General features: G+C 39.5%; 1 protein-coding gene across 3 annotated transcripts in view; it reads right to left on the minus strand.

Moving 5' to 3' along the window:
* OPLAH (5-oxoprolinase, ATP-hydrolysing) overlaps window positions 1–22760 on the minus strand; it is a 291557-nt gene that overhangs the window by 78439 nt on the left and 190358 nt on the right. For all 3 annotated transcript variants that reach the window (XM_053715452.1, XM_053715451.1, XM_053715453.1), the window contains exons 18-20: window positions 15359–15460; window positions 13323–13497; window positions 2577–2761 (exon numbers count right to left, since the gene is read on the minus strand). In XM_053715452.1, coding sequence (XP_053571427.1) covers window positions 2577–2761; window positions 13323–13497; window positions 15359–15460 — 462 coding nt within the window. The remainder of the gene's footprint in view (window positions 1–2576; window positions 2762–13322; window positions 13498–15358; window positions 15461–22760) is intronic.

The raw sequence follows: 22760 nt of genomic DNA on the forward strand, positions 1-22760 counted from the left end.
CTTTCCTGACTGACTCCAAATACCGGCGGTAGCCTAAAACCAGCGTTAGGAGCCTCTAACGCTGGTTTTCACGGCTACCGCCAAACTCTAAATCTAGGCCATAGTGTCTTAATCTGTCTGGGGAAAAACATTCCATGAATCTGAAATTTCACCCTCAGACAGTAATTCCCTGATCCCCAACTCAGAGCACTGAGAGGGAACATCAGAAATAGCTAATAAAGCATCAGAGGATTCAGTATTTACATTAATACCTGACCTACTGCGTTTACCCTGCAACACTGGTAATTTAGATAATACCTCAGTAAGGGTAGTTGACATAACTGCAGCCATATCCTGCAGAGTAAAAGAATTAGACGCACTAGAAGTACTAGGCGTCGCTTGTGTGGGCGTTAAAGGTTGTGGCACTTGGGGAGAATTAGATGGCATATCCTGATTCTCTTCAGACTGAGAATCATCCTTAGGCACTCTTTCTTGACCTAAAATATGTTCTTAACAATGTAAGGCTCTTTCAGTACAAGAGTTACACAATGTTAGAGGGGGTTGCACAATAGTTTCTAAACACATAGAACAATGAGAATGCTCAATGTCATACATGTTGAACAGACTAGTAATAAGCACAAAAGTCATTTAAACACTCATTTATTGCATAAAATAAACTTTAGAAAAAACGTGAACTGCGCCTTTAAGAAAAGAAAAAGTGAACAATTTTTCCAAAATGCTCAAAAAAACGTTAAATTATCTCAAAATTTAACCTAATATCATTGGTTAATCCAAAAACTACTGCACCTAGAAGCAAGGGCAGAAAAAAAAGGTTTTAAAGTACTTATATCAAAAATAAGTCATTTAACAAACAAAAAATACCCTCTGCAACTCACCACAGCTCTGCTGAGGCGCCTACCTGCCCCCAGGGTACATCGAAATAACTTCCAAACACTTCAGAACAGCCTGCATAGTCCAGGAGCCACCGGAGTTACGGCTTGCTGCTGCCTAGCCTGAGAAAAGTGCGCCAAAAATAGGCCACGCCCCTTGAGGTCAAATGCCAAAGTAGGCTCAAACACAACCGCATTTTAAGCAGTTTCACCTAAGTTAAAACAGCTAACGCATAAAACCCCTCAAAAGCATCAGTAAACAAACATATGCATAACAGAAATAAAAAACTTTATATATCATTTTTTTTTCCTTTTTCCTTATGAATGCCCATAGTGTCACACAAGCCCATAAGTCAACCATTAAATAAAATCAGGGACTCCAGTAATATACTTTATATAAAATAGGAATACTGCTTACCCCATTCCCATACAGGGAAATAATGCCAGCCAGTTCTGATATATCAAGTCTCCTCAGAAAAAAAGGCTGCACATACCTTAATGCTGCTTGTTGTAGCCTGAAAAAAGCGGTCTCCACACTGAAGATGTCTCATGGTTACCTTCAGAAGTCTTGCAGGGACCAGCGTGGATCTTAGTTACAACTGCTAAGATCATCAACCTCAGGGCAGAAATCTTCTTCCATATCCCCCTGAGAAAAATAGTACTCACCGGTACCATTTAAAATAACAAACTTCTTGATTGAAGAAACTAAAACTAACACCTCACTTTACAATGTCTTCCTAGTATAACACAGGCAAAAAGAATGACTGGAGGTGGAGGGGAAGGGAGGGGCTATATATACAGCTCTGCTGTGGTGCTCTTTGCCACTTCCTGTTAGCAGGAGGTTAATATCCCACAAGGATGAAATCCGTGGACTCGTCATATCTTTGTAAAAGAAAATTGGGTTTAGTATCCCTTTAAATAGCACCCTGGAATTAGCAAACACAGCATAATGCAGACTGCAAGGAAAACAAATGAAAAATTATTATTTAATCTTTTTGTAAAATACAACTTAAAACTGTGCTTGTTTCACTCTATCCAGAGGGGCTGAAGAAAAATAAAGATAAAATTAAATAATTCAGATGCAACTTTCCAATTTAATTCTCTTATCAAATTTGTTTTGTTCTCTTGGTTTCTTTTGTTGAAGAGTAAAACTAGGTAGACTGATAGGAGCTTAGGAGTGTGCAAGTGTATTTAACAGTATATGGCAGGAGCGTTTGCAGCCATGTATAACATTGCAATAACCATTGTTGCAGACACTGCTGCCAGATTAAAATGGATTACTCTTTACCAAAGGATATGACGAGAACCAAGCAAAATTGCTAAATTAAGTTAATTGGAAAGTTTAAAATGTTATGCTCTACTCAATCCATTTAAGTTTAATCCTGACTATACTTTCCCTTTAAGTACAATTACAGACCCTGCAACTTTGTAAACACTGACTGCATAGGGCACAAGCTCATTTACACTATAATTGACCACTGCAAAGTAAACGACGAGCAAGGATTTCACTAGACTTTTCAAATGGTATGCCCCAGAACTGCTCTTGATGTGCAAAACATTGTAAATTTACCCAAATGTCAGTGCTACTGAAACACTGGAATGCCATAGAAAATTCATTTTAATATGCAGTTTTCACACAGCAAACTGTAATGGAATGTAACGGGTTAAATGAGGTGAAATGTTTGTCGCAGGGTCACCCTGGGTTACCTGAATATGCGCCATATACGCCTGCACAACCTCCAGCCCATACGCATCAATCAGTTCATTCACCAATTGGATGCCCTTCTGATTGGCCGCCACCTGTGCCCGCAGGTCAGACAAGTTGTCATGGAGATTTCGAGTCCCACTGCAGCCTGGGATAAGACCTGGAGCCATCAAAGCTTTGGTAACTTCTGTAAGGACACAGAGGTTGACAGGAGAAGCCAGGGGTTATTGTTTCCATTATTGATGAATTATGTAAAATATTAAGCTGTGCAAAACATGTTTATGTTTATGTATGTACTGTATATGTATGTATGTATGTACGTACGTACGTACGTACGTACGTACGTGTGTGTGTAAATATGTATGTATGTACTGTTTATATATATATATATACACACAGTATATACACACATACACATATATACACACACACACACGTGCATACATACATACATACACACACACACATACACACACATGCATACATACATACATACACACACATATACACACACATGCATACATACATACATACATACACACATACACACACACACACGTGCATACATACATACATACATACACACACATATACACACACACGTATATGTATATATATATATATATATATATATATATATATATATATATATGCAGGTACTGTAAATGTATGTATGTATGCATGTGTGTGTATATGTGTGTGTATGTATGTATGTATGTATGCATGTGTGTGTATATGTGTGTGTATGTATGTATGTATGCATGTGTGTGTATATGTGTGTGTATGTATGTATGTATGCATGTGTGTGTATATGTGTGTGTATGTATGTATGTATGTATGCATGTGTGTGTATATGTGTATGTATGTATGCATGTGTGTGTATATGTGTGTGTATGTATGTATGTATGCATGTGTGTGTATATGTGTGTGTATGTATGTATGTATGCATGTGTGTGTATATGTGTGTGTATATGTATGTATGTATGCATGTGTGTGTATATGTGTGTGTATGTATGTATGTATGTATGTATGTGTGTATATATATATATATATATATATATATATATATATACACACATATACACACTCACACACATGTGCATACATACATACACATATACACACACATGTGTATGTATATATATATATGTAGGTACTGTAAATGTATGTGTGTCCATGTGTATGTATGTATGTGTCTGTGTACTGTATATGTATGTATGTATGTACACACGTGCATACATACATACATACACATATACACACACACACGTGCATACATACATACACACACACACATATACACACACACGTGCATGCATACATACATACATACACACACATATACACACACACACGTAGATATATATATATATATATATATATATATATATATATATATATATATATATATATATGCAGGTACTGTAAATGTATGTATGTATGCATGTGTGTGTATATGTGTGTGTATGTATGTATGTATGCATGTGTGTGTATATGTGTGTGTATGTATGTATGTATGCATGTGTGTGTATATGTGTGTGTGTGTATGTATGTATGTATGCATGTGTGTGTGTGTATGTATGTATGCATGTGTGTGTGTAACTATGTATGTATGTGTGTGTATGTATATATATATATATATATATATATATATATATATATATATATATACACACATATACACACTCACAAACATGTGCATACATACATACACATATACACACACATGTGTATGTATATATATATATATATATATATATATATATGTAGGTACTGTAAATTTATGTGTCCATGTGTATGTATGTATGTGTCTGTGTACTGTATATGTATTTATGTATGTACTGTATATGTATCTATGTATTTATGTGTGTGTATGCATGTACGTGTGTATATACTATATGTGTGTAATATGTATAGATGTGCGTGTATATGTATAAATGTGTATATGTATGTACATATGTATGTGTATATACTATACAGGTATATGTATGTATGATTATGTATGTATGTATATGTGTATGTATATGTTTGTATGTGTATGTAATTACGTGTACGTGTGTATGTGTATGTACATAATGTATGTGTATATACTATACATGTATATGTATGTATGAGTATGAATGTATATATGTATGTATGTATGTATTGTATGTATGTTTGTGTATATACTATATGTGTGTAATATGTATAGATGTGTATATGTACTGTATGTATGTGTATATACTATATGTGTGTAATATGTATAGATGTGTATATGTATGTATGTTTGTGTATATACTATATGTGTGTAATATGTATAGATGTGTATATGTATGTATGTATGTGTATATACTATATGTGTGTAATATGTATAGACGTGTATATGTACTGTATGTATGTGTATATACTATATGTGTGTAATATGTATAGATGTGTATATGTACTGTATGTATGTGTATATACTATATGTGTGTAATATGTATAGATGTGTATATGTATGTATGTATGTGTATATACTATATGTGTGTAATATGTATATATGTGTATATGTATGTATGTTTCTGTATATACTATATGTGTGTAATATGTATAGATGTGTATATGTACTGTATGTATGTGTATATACTATATGTGTGTAATATGTATAGATGTGTATATGTATGTATGTATGTGTATATACTATATGTGTGTAATATGTATAGACGTGTATATGTACTGTATGTATGTGTATATACTATATGTGTGTAATATGTATAGATGTGTATATGTATGTATGTGTGTATGAATGTATGAGCAGCCAGGCATATGAATTAGGCACTTTAGCAGGAACAGTGGGTACCTTGGGTGTTGGTTTGTTTTTTGCTGTTGGAGGAGAGTGGCATTTCACAGGGGGTCATGGAGGTGGATCCCATTGGTGCTAGGAGTCTCTTTGTGCTTTTGTAAAAACAAAATGTATGCTTACCTGATACATTTATTTATTTCTTGACACAGTGAGTCCACGGATCATCATCAATTACTGTTGGGAATATCACTCCTGGTCAGCAGGAGGAGGCAAAGAGCACCACAGCAAAGCTGTTAAAGGGACATAATACTCATATGCTAAATCACTTGAAACTGATGCAGTATAACTGTAAAAAGCTTACAGGAAAATATCACCTGAGCATCTCTATGTAAAAAAGGAAGATATTTTACCTCACAATTTCCTCAGCTCAGCAGAGTAAGTTCTGTGTAAAAAGTTATACTCAGCTGCAGCCCAGCTGCAGGTTAAAAATAAATAAATGAAGAAATGAACAGCAGCCAATCAGCATCAGCAGTGCTGAGGTCATGAACTCTTTTACTGTGTTCACATGAGATTTCACTTAACTCTCATGAGATTTCATAGTAAACTTCCTTAAACTGAATAGGGAAATAAGATGAGTGTGCACGTAAGCTCACTCCCTTATCTGTCCCGGGACAGACATACTGATTTGCTGCTTAGAAGTCCTTTATAATGGGATGTGGCTACTGAGGAATTTTTGAGGTAAAATATCTTTCTTTTTTGTTCAGGTGATATTTTATAGTCAGCTTTTTACAGCTATGCTGCATCACTTTCAAGTGTTTCAACATTTGGGTATCATGGCCCTTTAAGTATCACTTTCCTTCCCACAAACCCCAGTCATTCTACCAAAGGAAAAGGAGAGAAAGGAAACAACACAAAGTGCAGAGGTGCCTGAGATTTATACAAACAAACCTGTCTGAGAAACAGGGAAGGGCCGTGGACTCACCGTGTCAAGAAATAAATTTATCATCAGGTAGGTATAAATTTTGTTTTCTTTCTAATGACACGGTGAGTTCACGGATCATCATCAATTACTGTTGGGAACCAATACCCAAGCTAGAGGACACAGATGATATGGGAGGGACAAGACAGGTAACTAAAACAGAAGGCACCACTGCTTGAAGAACCTTTCTCCAAAAAAAACCTCCGCCAGAGGCAAAAGCATTACATTTATAGACTTTAGAAAAAGAGAACAAAGAAGGCCATGTCGCTGCCTTACAATTCTGTTCTACAGAGGCCTCTTTCTTGAAGGCCCAACTCTCAGGAGGCTGCTGCCCAGCAGGCTCAAAAACCCTACTAATAATACCTCTCATCCAGAGAGAAAGAGAAGTGGTGGAAGCTTACTGGCCTTTATATCTAACCAGGAAAAACAACCAACAATACAGAAGACTAACGAAAGTCCTTTGTAGCCTGTAGATAAAATCTAATAATAAGAATAAGGATTAGGACAGAGAAAAGGAACAACAATTCCTGATCAAAATCTCAGCCCAAAACCACTGTAGGAAGAAAACCAACTTTGGTACGAAACTGCCTTATCTGCCTGAAATATGAGAAGGAAACCCACACTGCAAACTAAGAGTTCTGAAACCCTCTGAGCAGAAGAAGAACACAACTCTCCAAGATAATAACTTAATATCCATGGAATGCATTGGCTCAATCAGAGCCTAAAGAAAAAATTATAAGAACAAGGATAAGTCTCCAAGGAAGCCACTGACTTAAATACAGTTCTGATTCGTAGTATGACCTGATAAGAGGATTGTACAACCGGCACATCCGCCAGATGCTTGAGCAGCAGAACGGAAGAGCTGAATCTGACCCTTGAGGGTACTAACAGATAACCCCCTTACAAGGCCTAAATGGAAAAGGATACGATCCTTGGGATTCTGCCATATCTTATAGTAAATCTTTCTAGTGATAGACTTATGAGTCTGAATCGTGGTCTCAATAACCGATTCGAAACCCCCCCATTTAGCTAAAAACAGGCGTACAATCTCCCAGGAGACATTTTTAGAGAAACAATATTTGTATTAAGGGAAAGAAAAACTGAAACAGAAGACCCTTCCACAGCGGAAGTTTCCCTGGAAGTTTCCAGGGAGGTAGGAACGACATCTCTATGGAAAACCAATGCTCTCTTCTACAAGATCCGAACAATGGCTCGCGGAAGGAGAACAAACAGGAGGAGGAGGATAGGTCACCTGAAGTTCCAAGGAACTGCCAGAGCATCTATTAGAAAGGCTTGAGGATCTCTTTGATCTCGAACCGAGACCCCATCCAAACCAATTCTGGGAACCCCCATTTGGTAGATAACCTTGAGAACACCTCCTTTTCCCAAGTGGCCATTCCAGAAATGTGGATGGCAAATGGACAATAACTGAGCACCCACCCACAGAAAAAATCTGAAACACCTCCTACATGACTAAAGAAGAAGAGTTCCTTTCTGAAAGTTGACGAAAGACACAGGGACTATGTTGTCTGACGATAACCGGATAAAATGGGCTAAAGACAACTGAAGTCAAACCATCAGAGCATTGTAAATCACTATCTGCTCGACTGATGAAGGGGAGAACAGACTTCTCCCAGGACCAAAGTCCCTGTGTTAAAATGTGGGCACTGATCCGCGTTCAAGACACCTCCCCAGCCCAGCAGGCTGGTGTCTGTGGTCAAAATGCCCAGGAAGGCCTTCAAAGCATTAGTCCTGAGGCCAAAGATCCCTCTAAAGCACCACGGGAAAGAGAGACTATTGTCCACACATCTAGATACTCTGATACATCCGGATAATCCCCATTCCATTGAATGAGCACACAAAACTGCTGAGCTCTCAAACGGAATCGGACACTAAGCCACTGAGGCTGAACAGTGGACAGAAGAGGGAGACAAGAGGAAGGATTTAGGCTTTCCTGACGTCCAGCAGAAGAACTTTCATTAAAAGGATCAATAATAATTCCTAAGCAGAATACCCATGAAGCTGGGACAAGGTAGTTCTTTTCCGGCTCCACTTCCATTTGTGGAAAAAATACAGAAGGATGGCACCTGGACCAATAGGGTATCCTTTTAGGTCTAAGGCCGTTATAAACTGACCCTCCTGTACCAAGGAAGAATGTAGCGAATAGTCTCCATCTTGAAGGACGGTACTCAGAGAAACTTATTTAGACATTACATGTCTAAATTAGGATGAAGAGGATTTGGAACAGAATGTAAAAGGAACTAAACCTTGTTTCTAAACTGTAACTGGAACAATCCCTCCCAGGGAGGAAAATTCTGAACACCTTTCAAGAACGCCTCTCTCTTTATCTGGGCTACCGATAAACTTGAGAGGAGGAACCTACTCCTGGAAGGAGTTAATATCAATTAGTAACCTTGGGACATTATATCTATAGCCCCTTAGGGATCTAGGCAATCTCGTATCCAGGCAAGAGAAAAACTGAAAAAGACTGCCTCCCCAGGATCCAATCCTGGATCTGGGACAAACCTTCATGCTGAAGGGGAGTTAGCTGTGGCTTTCTTAAATTACTTTCCCCTGATCCAAGGAGTTGGACTGCTCCTGCTTGGAACATAAAGGGGAAGACTTCTGCATTACAAAGGAACAAAAAAGCAGCAACAGAAATAAATTATTGGCCTAACAGCCTTTCTGACATTGATCTCCTCATGGAGACCACCAAAATTGAATCAGACAAGACGTTGCACCAAAAGCATGCCAGAATTATCCATAAAGATTATTAAACATACAGCTATCCAAAATAAGGATTGAAGTTCTCTTAACCAGAATATCAATGGCCCCTACTACTTTAAGCATCATGATGTTTAAAAGAGACAGGTTATTACAGACAGGAGAAGGGGAAAGGGAATCCCTGACTTTTCCCATACCTGAGAAAATTCTCCTAGCACGGTTGAGAACAAATGAATCCTAGTAAATAAAAAATTCACAAAATTTTTGAGGATTGACAACGACGGGAAAGTTGAAGTTCCCAAGTAGCCAACCCTTCCTAAATAAAATGGAGATAAGGCCTGAATCTGAAGAGAACTTCTTCAGCACCAGATGAAGGAATTACACTGTCCAAATCGGAGGTTTAACCCTCAGATGCTACCGACTATCCTGCTCATAAAACTATAAGAAGGACAAAATGCAAACAGAGCAGAAACCTTACTATCTGATTCCTTAAATAACCTCTTGCAATATCCCTTTAATATAGGAAAGGTCAGATAAAGCCACAGATGCCAAAAGCCACCTGGGCAGACAATTTTGCAAGCAAATAACTCCTCCAGGAGATTGAGAGGATCCACAGGGCACTGCATGTGATGCCATAAATGTTTGGGACATTAAGGAGAAAAATGTGGCAATACCTAAACAGTATCATCCTGAGAGACATAGGGCTCAGAGAAAATTAAAAGGAAGATCCCTTAAAGATTTTCAAAAAAACTCTATAATGTAGTTCGGAGCAGACGAGTGTCCAAAGGAGCAGACATTAAACTGCAAGAACAAACACAAGGAAACAATAAATATTGTTTAGTCACTTTAAAACATACAACGTCTAGACTAAGACAGAATCTATATAAGAAAACAGCTTAGAGTATAGATTAGGGACTCTCCTAAAATGTACAAAACTGTCACTTTAGGATTGTAAACAAAAAACTACCCATAACATATATAAGGACTCTATTTTTCAGCCTGCTCTACCATTGCAGGCTTATAAAAATTGAAAAATTAGGCAAGAGTCCACAAGCCAAATTTCTGATTTATTAATATACTATCACTTAGGCTTTTAGGCGACAGCCCAGAGGCAGAACTTTTTTTTACTTTCTGCGATGAGATTTTTTTAGTGAAAATGTTTCTGCAGGTCATTTTTAAATAAAATTCAATTTTAAATTAGGCAGTTATACTAAAGCACCAGTACAATTGCAATGTGTTGGTTAACTGGAGAATAAAGCCATTTTTAAAGTTTTATAATATAGTTCAGTAGTTGAAAATTGCATTGCAAATTAGCTGCAGACAAAAAAAATATATTGTAAAAATGTCCCTTGAATAAATTTGTTTCCTTTTTTTCTTTGTCTAACATAGAAGTGTAGTATTAAAAAAGGTGCATTGCTCATACTAACATCTTACATTCAGAAAAAAACAGCTTTGCAGACTGGGAAAGGCTAGGGGGGCGGGTTTGGAAAAATCCCAGTCAACAATTAATACACTGCTGCTTTGCAGCTCTACTGCATATTTGACTGTTCACTTCAAACAGCACTTTGCTCTGAATGCACTGTGTTAAGAAAAACGTACACAATGCAGCCAGAGCACAGCTCTGTTTGAAAAGAACAGCCTAATGTGGAGCACTGCTGCAAAGTTAAATCGCTGACAGTTCCTGCATGTGTCCCATTCTTTCTGCAGACGCTGCATTTTCTGCGATGACATCTCAGATCACTGTATGTTCTGCCTTGGGGGGCGACAGTATTCCACAAACTGCAGAATTCCTCCTTTAACTTTGGAACAGATTCCTCTAGATAAAGGGCACCTTAAAAACTTTTATGTTATCTTTAAATACATAAGTCGTTGCACACGGGGGCAGAAACCTCACTGCTCCGATCACGGAGCAAGGAGGCAGAGTTACGTGACTAAGAGCTGAGCGCAAAGCAAATGGCGCGGCCGCTTCTTCCCTGAGTAAAATGAAGAGGCGAAACAACATGGCGCCTGATATTTTAGGAAGAGCAACAACAAGGTTCAAAGAGAAAAAAAGCTTACTCCTTCTCTCAAAGGACAGATTACACCGCCCCAACTAAGAGCGGAAGATATATGAAGGAGAAACACATCGGACTGAGGAGTAAGCAGTGCTTATCTATAAAGCGCGCTCCCAGCCGATAGAGAAAAAAAACTCCCCCTCCCTAGGAAATGTCTAACTTTGTCTGCCAACAAAAATAAAGCATATATATAACTTGTCACACAAGCCTATATCTCCCATTTGATTTTTCCCTTTATTTCAAATAAGTAGTTTAAGGAAACAGAACCCTACACACTGATTAACCCCTTCAATCCCTGAAGGAGAACAGTCTGTCTCTCTAAAAATCACTATGAGTGCCTGCACACTGCCCAATAATACCCCAACTGGGGTATAAAATGTCCCAATCAGTGTTGCAGAATATATAAAGTGCATAATCTCCAATCTCTTAGAAGATAAAAGGCACTTACCTGCATTCTAGCCGTCCGGCAGTCAGACGACTCACAAAGTATGAGAGGATGCCACTCCTCACAGAGACCTGTGTAAAAAGAAAGACAGAGTAAACCTACTCAGGCTTTCTATACCAAGGCAGCAACATGTTAAGAAACGCAGCATAGCCCTTTTTACAAGTTCCTAACTGCTTTAAAGCTACCACAGCCCTGCTGAAGAGACTAACGTGAAGTACAGCTATACCCAATTTGTGATGGAAGATCAGAGCAATCCTACCCTGACTTCAAAATAAAAAAATCTTGATAGAAGAATCTTAATCAGGACACCTAAATATTTCACCTCCTCCTTGCACTAGAGGCAAAGAGAATGACTGGGGTTTGTGGGAAGGGAAGTGATACTTAAAGGGACATGAAACCCAAAACATTTCTTTCATGATTCAGATAGAGAATACAATTTCAAATAACTTTCCAATTTACTTGTATTATTTAATTTGCTTCCTTCTCTTGTTATCCTTTACTGAAAGGTTTATCTAGGCAAGTTAACGAGCAGCAGAGAACCTAGGTTCTAGCTGTTGATTGGTGGATGCATATATATATTGATTGTGATTGGCTCACCCATGTGTTCAGTCAGAAACCATTAGTGCATTGCTGCTCCTTCAACAAATGATACCAAGAGAATGAAACAGATTAGATAATAGACGTAAACTAGAAAGTTGTTTAAAATTGTATTCTCTATCTGAATCATGAAAGAAAAAAAATGGGTTTCATGTCCTTTAACAGCTCTGCTGTGGTGCTCTGCCTCCTCCTGCTGGCCAGGAGTGATATTCCCAACAGTAATTGATGATGATCCGTGGACTCACTGTGTCATTAGAAACAAAGTGGCCTTGGGTAAGAGAGTTTTCTTCACACAAAGAGAACTATATGATGAGTGCAATAGGGTCACGTGGGAGAACCAATATGGATAATAGGATGGTACCTGCGGAACCCATTTTTGGTGCCAGAAGAGTCATGGCATATAGGTATCAGTGCTTAACAATTCTTTTAAATGTGGTCCAGCAATTATTATTTATTGGTTATACAACTGCTTAAAGAAACAGTCTACTCCAGAATTGTTATTGTTTAAAAAGATAGATAATCATTGTATTACACATTTCCCAGTTTTTTTGACAGACATGCATTTTAACTAGTCAGTGCTGAATCTTAAATAACGCCACGGAAGTGAGCACAATGGTATCTGTATGACACACATGAACTAGCAGGGTCTAACTGTCAAAATGCACTGAGATAAGAGGCAGTTCAACGGCTTAAAAATTAGCATATGAGTCTACTTAGGTTTAGCTTTCAACAAAGAATACCAAGAGAGCAAAGCAAATTTGATGATAAAAGTAAATTGGAAAGTTGTTTAAAATTACATTCCCTAATGGAATCATGAAAGTTTAATTTTGACTAGACTGTCCCTTTAAGGAACTGTATATTTACTGCAAGCTGGTTAAAAATTCCCAAAAAGTCGATTATCCCTGATGTAAAATAACATTGGGGAGAGTCAAGTTTAGACTTAACGAGTGGTGCTGGTTAGGGTTAATTGCAAAATTAGGTTCCCCAAAAAAGTTTACTCTGAGCCACTGTACTATAGTAGAGATAGGTAACCTTAGGGTTAGGTTGCTTCACAAACAACAGACATACAGGAGTCACCATCAGAAGGACAGTAAGTGAATCTGCTGAGCACACAGCAAATACTATCTCTCCTAGAGTGCATCTATCACCTACATCCATTTCTTCCCAGTCTGAGCGATTCACTCTTACCTTCTTCCTGAAATTGTCCCCCTTGCACCAGTTTAAAAGATACAAAGACAGCTCCCTCCTCTTGTAGAGACTTAGAGTGAGGTGGCATGGACCCTGGGGTGATACCGCCAATGTCTGCATGGTGTCCGCGAGATGCAACAAAGAACACAGGGCTTTCTACCTCATTACGGAACACCTGTATTGTGGCACAGAGCGAGAATACTTAGTACTAACATAAAATACATAATTCTTAATCACAGTTACATCTACCTCTACACCCAAAATTATGTTCTATCTAAAATAGCTTCATACTCCCAGAGGTCTGTAAAGTTTTACTAGAAATAAGCAAATTATACTGCAGTCGCCAAAATATGGCACCCAGAAGTTGGTATTAAATATTCACACACCTTGTTAATCCAAAACAACAGAGGTCAGTCTTAAAACAGCACCAAGGGAGAGACCAGGCACACAACAGCACTGAGGGAGAGACCAGGCACACAACACCACTAAAAGAGACCAGGCACACAAGAGCACTGAGGGAGAGACCAGGCACACAACAGCACTTATGGAAAGACCAGGCACACAAGAGCACTGAGGGACAGACCAGGCACACAAGAGCACTGAGGGACAGACCAGGCACACAACAGCACTGAGGGAGAGACCAGGTACACAACAGCACTGAGGGACACACCAGGCACACAAGAGCAATGAGGGACAGACCAGGCACACAAGAGCACTGAAGGAGAGACCAGGCACACAGCCACACTGAGGTAGAGACCAGGTACACAACAGCACTGAGGGACAGACCAGGCACAGAACAGCACTAAGGGAGAGACCAGGAACACAAGAGCAATGAGGGACAGACCAGGCACACAATAGCACTTATGGAGAGACCAGGCACACAAGAGCACTGAAGGAGAGACCAGGCACACAGCCACACTGAGGGAGAGACCAGGTACACAACAGCACTGAGGGACAGACCAGGCACACAACAGCACTGAGGGAGAGACCAGTCACACAGTGACACTGAGGGAGAGACCAGGCACACAGTGACACTGAGGGAGAGACCAGGCACACAGTGACACTGAAGGAGAGACCAGGCACACAGTGACACTGAAGGAGGGACCAGGCACACAGTGACACTGTGGGAGAGACCAGGCACACAGTGACACTGTGGGAGAGACCAGGCACACAGTGACACTGAGGGATAGACCAGGCACACCGTGACACTGCGGGAGAAACCAGGCTGACAATGAAACTGAGAAAGACCAGGCACACAGTGACACTAAGGAAGAGGGGACCAGGCACAAAGTGACACTAAGGGAGAGACCAGGCACACAGTGACAGTGAGAGAGAGACCAGACACACAGTGACACTGAGGGAGAGACCAGGCTGACAATGACACTGAGGAAGAGACCAGACACACAGTGACACTAAGGGAGAGACCAGGTGCACAACAGCACTGAGGGAGAGGCCAGGCACACAATAGTATTGAGGGGGGCGCAGGCACACATCAGCATTGAGGAGGGGGCAGACGTACAACATCACTGAGGGGGGCAAACCTACAACATCACCAAGGGGGGCAGATGTACAACATCACTGGGGGGAGGCAGACCTACAACATCACTGAGGGGGCAGACGTACAACGTCACTGAGGGCGCAGATGTACAACATCACTAAGGGCGCAGACATACAACATCACCGAGGGCGCAGACTACAATATCACAGAGGGGGCAGACGTACAACAACATCACTGAGGGGAGGAAGACGTACAACATCACTGAGGGCGCAGATATACAACATCACTGAGGGGAGGCAGACGTACAACACTGAGGGGAGGCAGAGGTACAACACTGAGGGGACATACAACATCACTGAGGGGGCAGATGTACAACATCACTGAGGGGACAGATGTACAACATCACACTGACAGACGCGCAACATCATACTGACAGACGCGCAACATCACACTGACAGACGCGCAACATCACACTGACAGACGCGCAACATCACTGGTATGGGTGTGAGCCTTTGCTGTTTTAAGACAGGACACTTACTGGTGTAATTACAGTTAGGTCAGGTAAGTGGCTGCCTCCAGCACAAGGGTGGTTGCTCAGGATTACGTCTCCTCGTCTGAGTTCGTCCCTCAGATTTCGGATCTATAATGTGACACATCAGACATAAGAGAAGAGTACAAAATGAGTTTAGCTCATACATTAATAGAGAGCATTGCGCATACAAGAGTCATTGTGCTAATTCAACCATTCATGGGGTCAATACTGATCCATCAGCCTCCACAAACAAAGGTCTAGATTATAAGTGATACTGATTGTGTGTGGTGTTATTTTACTCTTGATAAAATTAACACATCACAAACGTAATAATGGGAAGTGCTAATCAGCGCACTAGCTAAGCTAGGTGTTGTGGCAGTTTAGTGGTTAATAGTGGAGGTGATTTTAGCTGCAGGTTTCTGTGATAAGGTAGTGTTGGTTTAGGGGATAATTGTGTCTTTCTATACATTGTGCTAGTGCAGCGAGTAACACGCACAACCTTATCATGAGGCACACAAAAAAAAATTAAAGAAATATTTGTAATGGAAGAGGAAAAATGGAATTGACAAGGATTTTGCGCAAATGTCATAAAACAAATTTAAAGGGACAGGAAACCCCAACATTTTTTTTCCTGATTTGGATACAAAATACAATTTTAAACAACTTTCCAATTTACTTCTATTATCAAATTAGCTTTGCTCGCTTGTTATCTGTAAGAATATATAACCAATCGGCCTCCATCTTGTCACTTTTGCATTTTGTATCTTGTTAGCATTTTTAAACTAACATTGAACTATTGTGTTTCTCAATATATTTGGTTTTGTTATTCTCAACCTTAGTCTACTGACATTTGTTCTTGTGGAATGACTATGCCTGCTAGTATCAACATGGTCTCAATATATTTCTTGTTATCTTATACCAAGGCCGAATGTCTACAGTTTTCTTGCCTTTTACATACACAATTATTTGTCTCAAATGCTGTTATTTTCCACTGAGTATGTAGTAATAAGTGGGTGTGTATGAAGCCCCTCTGTGTCAATTGACAATGTATGCAATGTTAACTATATAACCGCATTGTAGGCGGTCAATAAACAGAACAGTTGTTATACTTCATATGTGTGGGCTGACAGTCTGTTCCCGAGATCTTGTATAAGGTGTAAAATTCTGCTCCAGCTGAGGTTAGAATACTTGTTGGTGACAAGTTGTATCCAGCCTCGGTAAGTTCCCCTAACAGTTCTGTTTTCAGAAGTGGGATTCAAACCCATGCCCCAAGAGAGACTGGAGGCATGGGTTCGAATCCCACTTCAGACACCAGAACTGTTAGGGGAACTTACTTTCAAAATCTCTTGCCATAAGGATGTGTTTACCTTTAAAGAGTTTTTGTAGTTTTAACAATGTTATGACAGTATTCTTTCCTCATACAGGAGCATGAGAGAATTTAGGTTGCTGAAAATAATTAGTAAATTAATGGTGTTTATATCAGATGAGCCAGCTAATTTTACTTATTTGTAGAATTATAAACATTACATGTGGTAGCTTTGCAGAATAAAATAACACTAGGTTAATTTTTAGAAGCTCAAAGAGGAGGGTATGAAGACATTAATGTTTTTGTTGACTGTTTTATTTTTCATTGTTGTTGCAAGTCTTAGCAAAAGATATTTAGCACAGCCACATAGCCTCTTGCCGAAGTATAGCAGTATTTTATGGCTTAGTGGTCATGTTTAAAATATCATTTACAATTGTATGGAGTAGCTGTGAGATATTTGTAGAAATGCAATAAATGTATTTAGCCTGTATTTTATACCCACAATGTTTACCTGGGTTTACATGACATAGGATAAGTTAAGGAATTAAAGGAAATTGTGATGCTTATAAAGGAGTAAAAATTCTGTGGTGCACAATTGTGATTGTATCAGAGTGCGTGCTCATCTTATGCTGTTTTGTTGCCTTCTTAGACTTCTTCTGACTCAAGTGTCTGTTGCTATGAGGATCCACCTGTTTCCCTTGTTTGTCCCATGAACAAACCATCTTACTTCCAGCATGTACCTGAGGATGGACACTTTCTCATGTGCAAAGCACCCCAAGTGCAAATGGACTATGATATTGAAGCAGAGTGTCTGAGAGAGGTGGAGCTCTAAGAGGACAAAGACTGTTCTTAAATTGATAAGAGGTCACCCAGAGATGCTTGTGCTATTCCCATGTTGAAATTCACTGTGGAGAATGTATAAGAGCAGGGAGCTGTCGATACTATTTGGGGATGCTAGCTATGCATATTGAGAAATAAAGATGCAGTGTTGTTTAAGGGTAGAAAGGCGGCTGGTTGAGTCTTTGTGTAGATAGACCAGTAGTTTGGGGATTCTGGGAGGTAGACTGAGAGTTTTGGAGAGACCATACTAATATGCAGTAATAAACTGTAGCCTATTCAGTTTTATTATGTTTAGCTATTATTGCAATAGGTGTGTATGAATTTCTCTACAGTATTTTAATAGATTTGTTAATAGGTTTACAAATTTTCTGTGCCATTTACATAGCTGTTTATTGTATGTTATTCTGTTAGAATAAAAGGGGGCAATGTAAGAATATTTAACCAATCTGCCTCCATCTTGTCACGTTTGCATTTTGTATCTTGTCAGCATTTCTAAGCTAAAACGGAACTATTTGCTTTTGTTATTCTCAACCTTAGGCTACTGAAATTTGTTCTTGTGGAATAACTATGCCTGCTAGTATCAACATGGTCTCAATATATTTCTTATCTTATACCAAGGCCAAATGTTTACAGTTTTCTTGCCTTTTACATAAACAATTATTTGTCTCAAATGCTGTTATTTTCCACTAAGTATGTTGTAATAAGGGGGCATGTATGAATCCCCTCTGTGTCAATTGACAATGTATGGGATGTAAACTATATAACCGCATTGTGGGCGGTCATTAACAAAACATTTGTTATACTTTATTTGTGTGGGCTGACAGTCTGTTCCAGAGATCTCATATCAGGTGTAAAATTCTGCTCCAGCTGAGGTTAGAATACTTGTTGGTGATAAGTTGTATCCAGCCTCAGTAAGTTCCCCTAACATTATCCTTTGCTGAAGGAGCAGCATTGCCCTACTGGCAGCTAGATAAACACATCTAGTTAGCCAATCACAAGAGACAAATGTGTGCAGGAACCAATCCGAAGTTAGCTCCCACTAGTGTAGGATATGTGTGTATTCTTTTTCAACAAGGAATACCAAGAGAACAAAGCACATTTGAAGATAGAAGTGAATTTAAAAGTGTCTTATAAACAAAATTTATGCTTACATGATAATTTTTTTTCTTTCTTGACACGGTGAGTCCACGGATCATCATCAATTACTGTTGGGAATATCACTCCTGCCAGCAGGAGGAGGCAAAGAGCACCACAGCAAAGCTTTTAAGTATCACTTCCCTGCCCACAATCCCCAGTCATTTGACCAAAGGAAAGGAAGAAAAATACAGGGCGGGCCGTAGACTCACCGTGTCAAGAAAGAAAGAAATTTATCCTCTAGCTTGGGTATTGATTCCCAACAGATCCCTCCTTCTACCTTAGGAACCGTCTGCCACGACTCCTTAATGGAATCCGCTATAGGAAACATCTTCTTGAAAATAGGAGCTGGAGAAAAGGGAATACCAGGTCTCTCCCATTCCAGAGCAATAATCTCTGTAGCACGGTCTGGAAGTGGGAAAAACTACACCGCGGAGGGAACATCAAAGCACTTGTTTAGCTTATTATCACCTAGATTCCGAGTTTTGTGTTAGGAGGGGTGCGGTGCTAACGAGCAGTTTAAGCTCACTGCTCGCTTACAGACAACGCTGGTGTTACGGGTTTTTACAAACCCGGCAAGTGAGCGAAGAGCAAAATTTAGCTCAACATTTCGCTCCAATACCAGTGCTGCTTACGTTAGCGGTGAGCTGGCTGAACGTGCTCATGCACGATTTCCCCATATGAATCAATGGGCAGAGCCGGATGAAAAAAAACCTAACACCTGCAAAAAAGCAGCGTAAAGCTCCTAACGCAGCCCTATTGATTCCTATGGGGAAATAAAATTTATGTTTACAACTAACACCCTAACATCCCTAATCTGACACTTAGTAACCCCTAATCTGCCTCCCCCGACATCGCTCACACCTACATTATATTATTAACCCCTAATCTGCCGCTCCGGACACCGCCGCCACCTACATTATAGTTATGAACCCCTACTCTGCTGCCCCCAACATCGACAAACCCTACATTATATTTATTAACCCCTAATCTGCCGCCCCCAATGTCGCCTCAACCTAACTACATTTATTAACCCCTAATCTGCCGCCCACGTCGCCACCACTATAATAAAGTTATTAACCCCTAAACCTAAGTCTAACCCTAACCCTAACACCCCCTAACTTAAATATAATTACAATAAATCTAAATAAAATTACTACAATTAACTAAATTATTCCTATTTAAAACTAAATACTTACCTATAAAATAAACCCTAAGATAGCTACAATATAACTAATAGTTACATTGTATCTAGCTTAGGGTTTATTTTTATTTTACAGGCAACTTTGTATTTATTTTAACTAGGTACAATAGTTACTAAATAGTTATTAACTATTTAATAACTACCTAGTTAAAACAAAGACAAATTTACCTGTAAAATAAAACCTAACCTAAGTTACACTAACACCTAACACTACACCATAATTAAATAAATTAACTAAATTAAATACAATTAATTACAATTAAATAAAATTATCTAAAGTACGAAGAAAAAAAAACACTAAATTACAGAAAATAATGCAATAATTACAAGATTTTTTAATTAATTACACCTACTCTAATCCCCCTAACAAAATAAAAAAGCCCCCCAAAATAAAAAAAGCCCTACCCTACACTAAATTACAAATAGCCCTTAAAAGGGCCTTTTGCGGGGCATTGCCCCAAAGTAATCAGCTCTTTTACCTGTAAAAAAAAAGTACAAATACCCCCCAACATTAAAACCCACCACCCACACAACCAACCCTACTCTAAAACCCACCCAATCCCCCCTTAAAAAAACCTAACACTAACCCCTTGAAGATCACCCTACGTGACGTCTTCACCCAACCGGGCAGAAGTGGTCCTCCAGACGGGCAGAAGTCTTCATCGAAGCTGGGCAGAAGAGGTCCTCCAGACGGGCAGAACCCTTAATCCAGACGGCATCTTCTATCTTCATCCATCCGGCGCAGAGCAGCTCCATCTTCAAGACATCCGACGCGGAGCATCCTCTTCATCTGATCTGTTCCAATCAGCCAATAGAATGCAAGCTCAATCCTATTGGCTGATTGCATCAGCCAATAGGATTTTTCCTACCTTAATTCCGATTGGCTGATAAAATTAAATCAGCAAATCGGAATTGAAGGGACGCCATCTTGGATGACGTCACTTAAAGGAACCGTCATTGTTTAAGAAGACTCCGGATGAAGAGGATGCTCCGTGTCGGATGTCTTGAAGATGTCTTGAAGATAGAAGATGACGTCTGGATGAAGACTTCTGCCCGTCTGGAGGACCTCTTCTGCCTGGCTTGGATGAAGACTTCTGCCCGTCTGGAGGACCACTTCTGCCCGGTTGGGTGAAGACGTCTCACGGTAGGGTGATCTTCAAGGGGTTAGTGTTAGGTTTTTTTAAGGGGGGATTGGGTGGGTTTTAGAGTAGGGTTGGTTGTGTGGGTGGTGGGTTTTAATGTTGGGCGGTATTTGTACTTTTTTTTACAGGTAAAAGAGCTGATTACTTTAGGGAAATGCCTTGCAAAAGGCCCTTTTAAGGGCTATTTGTAATTTAGTGTAGGTTAGGGCTTTTTTTTTATAAATACAAAGTTGCCTGTAAAATAAAAATGAACCCTAAGCTAGCTACAATGTAACTATTAGTTATATTGTAGCTAGCTTAGGGTTTATTTTATAGGTAAGTATTTAGTTTTAAATAGGAATAATTTAGTGAATTGTAATTTTATTTAGATTTATTTAAATTATATTTAAGTTAGGGGGGTTAGGGTTAGACTTAGGTTTAGGGGTTAATAACTTTATTATAGTGGTGGTGGCGACGTTGGGGGCGGCAGATTAGGGGTTAATAAATCTAGGTAAGTGTCGGCGATGTTAGGGCCGGCAGATTAAAGGTTAATAATATTTAAATAGTGTTCGCGATGTGGGAGTGCGGCGGTTTAGGGGTTAATATATTTATTATAGTGGCGGCGATGTCCGGGTCAGCAGATTAGGGGCTAAAATTTTTATTTTAGTGTTTGCGATGTGGGGGGGCCTCAGTTTAGGGGTTAATAGGTAGTTTATGGGTGTTAGTGTACTTTTTATCACTTTAGTTAAGAGTTTTATGCTACGGCGTTGTAGTGTAAAACTCTTAACTACTGACTTTAAAATGCGGTACCAGGCTTGACAGGAGAGGCAAACTTTTTGGAAGACTCGTAATACCGGCGCTATGCAAGTCCCATTGAAAATATAGGATACGCAATTGACGTAAGGGGATTTGCAGTATTTTCGAGTCTGGCCAAAAGAGTGAGCGGTACACCTGTACCTGCAAGACTCGTAATACCAGCGGGCGTTAAAAAGCAGCGTTGGGACCTCTCAAAAATGCTTTTTAACCCTAATGCAAGACTCGTGATCTAGCCATATATTTTTTAAAAAAAACAGAATGGAGAGAATAGCACAGAGGATATAGAGTGCACGCAAGACTTGAGGATACTGCCTAATCCTCCAGCACACAATGTAGGTAAAAGATAGTCCCCAGCACTCAATTATAACTTTAAGGCAATTTATTCACATAAAAATCAGCAACGTTTCGGGGTCACAGCCGTTTACTCATGCTTCCATATATTTTTTAAGGTTGACTACGATTGTCCTGTTCGAGTTGTCCAAAGTAGCCAAAACCTCCTTAAGTAATAAGCGAAGGTGCTCTAGCTTAAATCTGAAGGATATAACTTCAGCATCAGTAGAAGGAATTACACAACCTGAGTCTGAGATTTCACCCTCAGACGCTACCGACATGTTATCTTCATCAGAAACTTGCAAAGCAACACCCTGGGTAGCTACAACTTGATCAGAAACCTTACTAACTGATTCCTTAAGTTTCCTTTTACGCCCTCCCTGCAGCAAGGGAAAGGCGGACAATGCCTCAGATAATGCAGAGGATACCTGTGTAGCAATATCCTGTAAAGTAAATCCTGACGGATTATGAGAGGAAACGCAGGGCACTGCATGTGGAGACTGAAAAGGTTGGGACGCTTGAGGAGAAAGTTGCGGCATATCTGTTACAGGAGGCACCTGTGCAGCATCGCCAAAGCTAATGGTTGCTGAAAATAAAAAATCTTATCTCTATAACTTAGGGTTCTCGCTATACAAGAGGAAGAAAAATAAACTGGGG

This window comes from Bombina bombina, chromosome 5 (genome assembly GCF_027579735.1).
Source record: "Bombina bombina isolate aBomBom1 chromosome 5, aBomBom1.pri, whole genome shotgun sequence".
Taxonomy (NCBI): domain Eukaryota; kingdom Metazoa; phylum Chordata; class Amphibia; order Anura; family Bombinatoridae; genus Bombina; species Bombina bombina.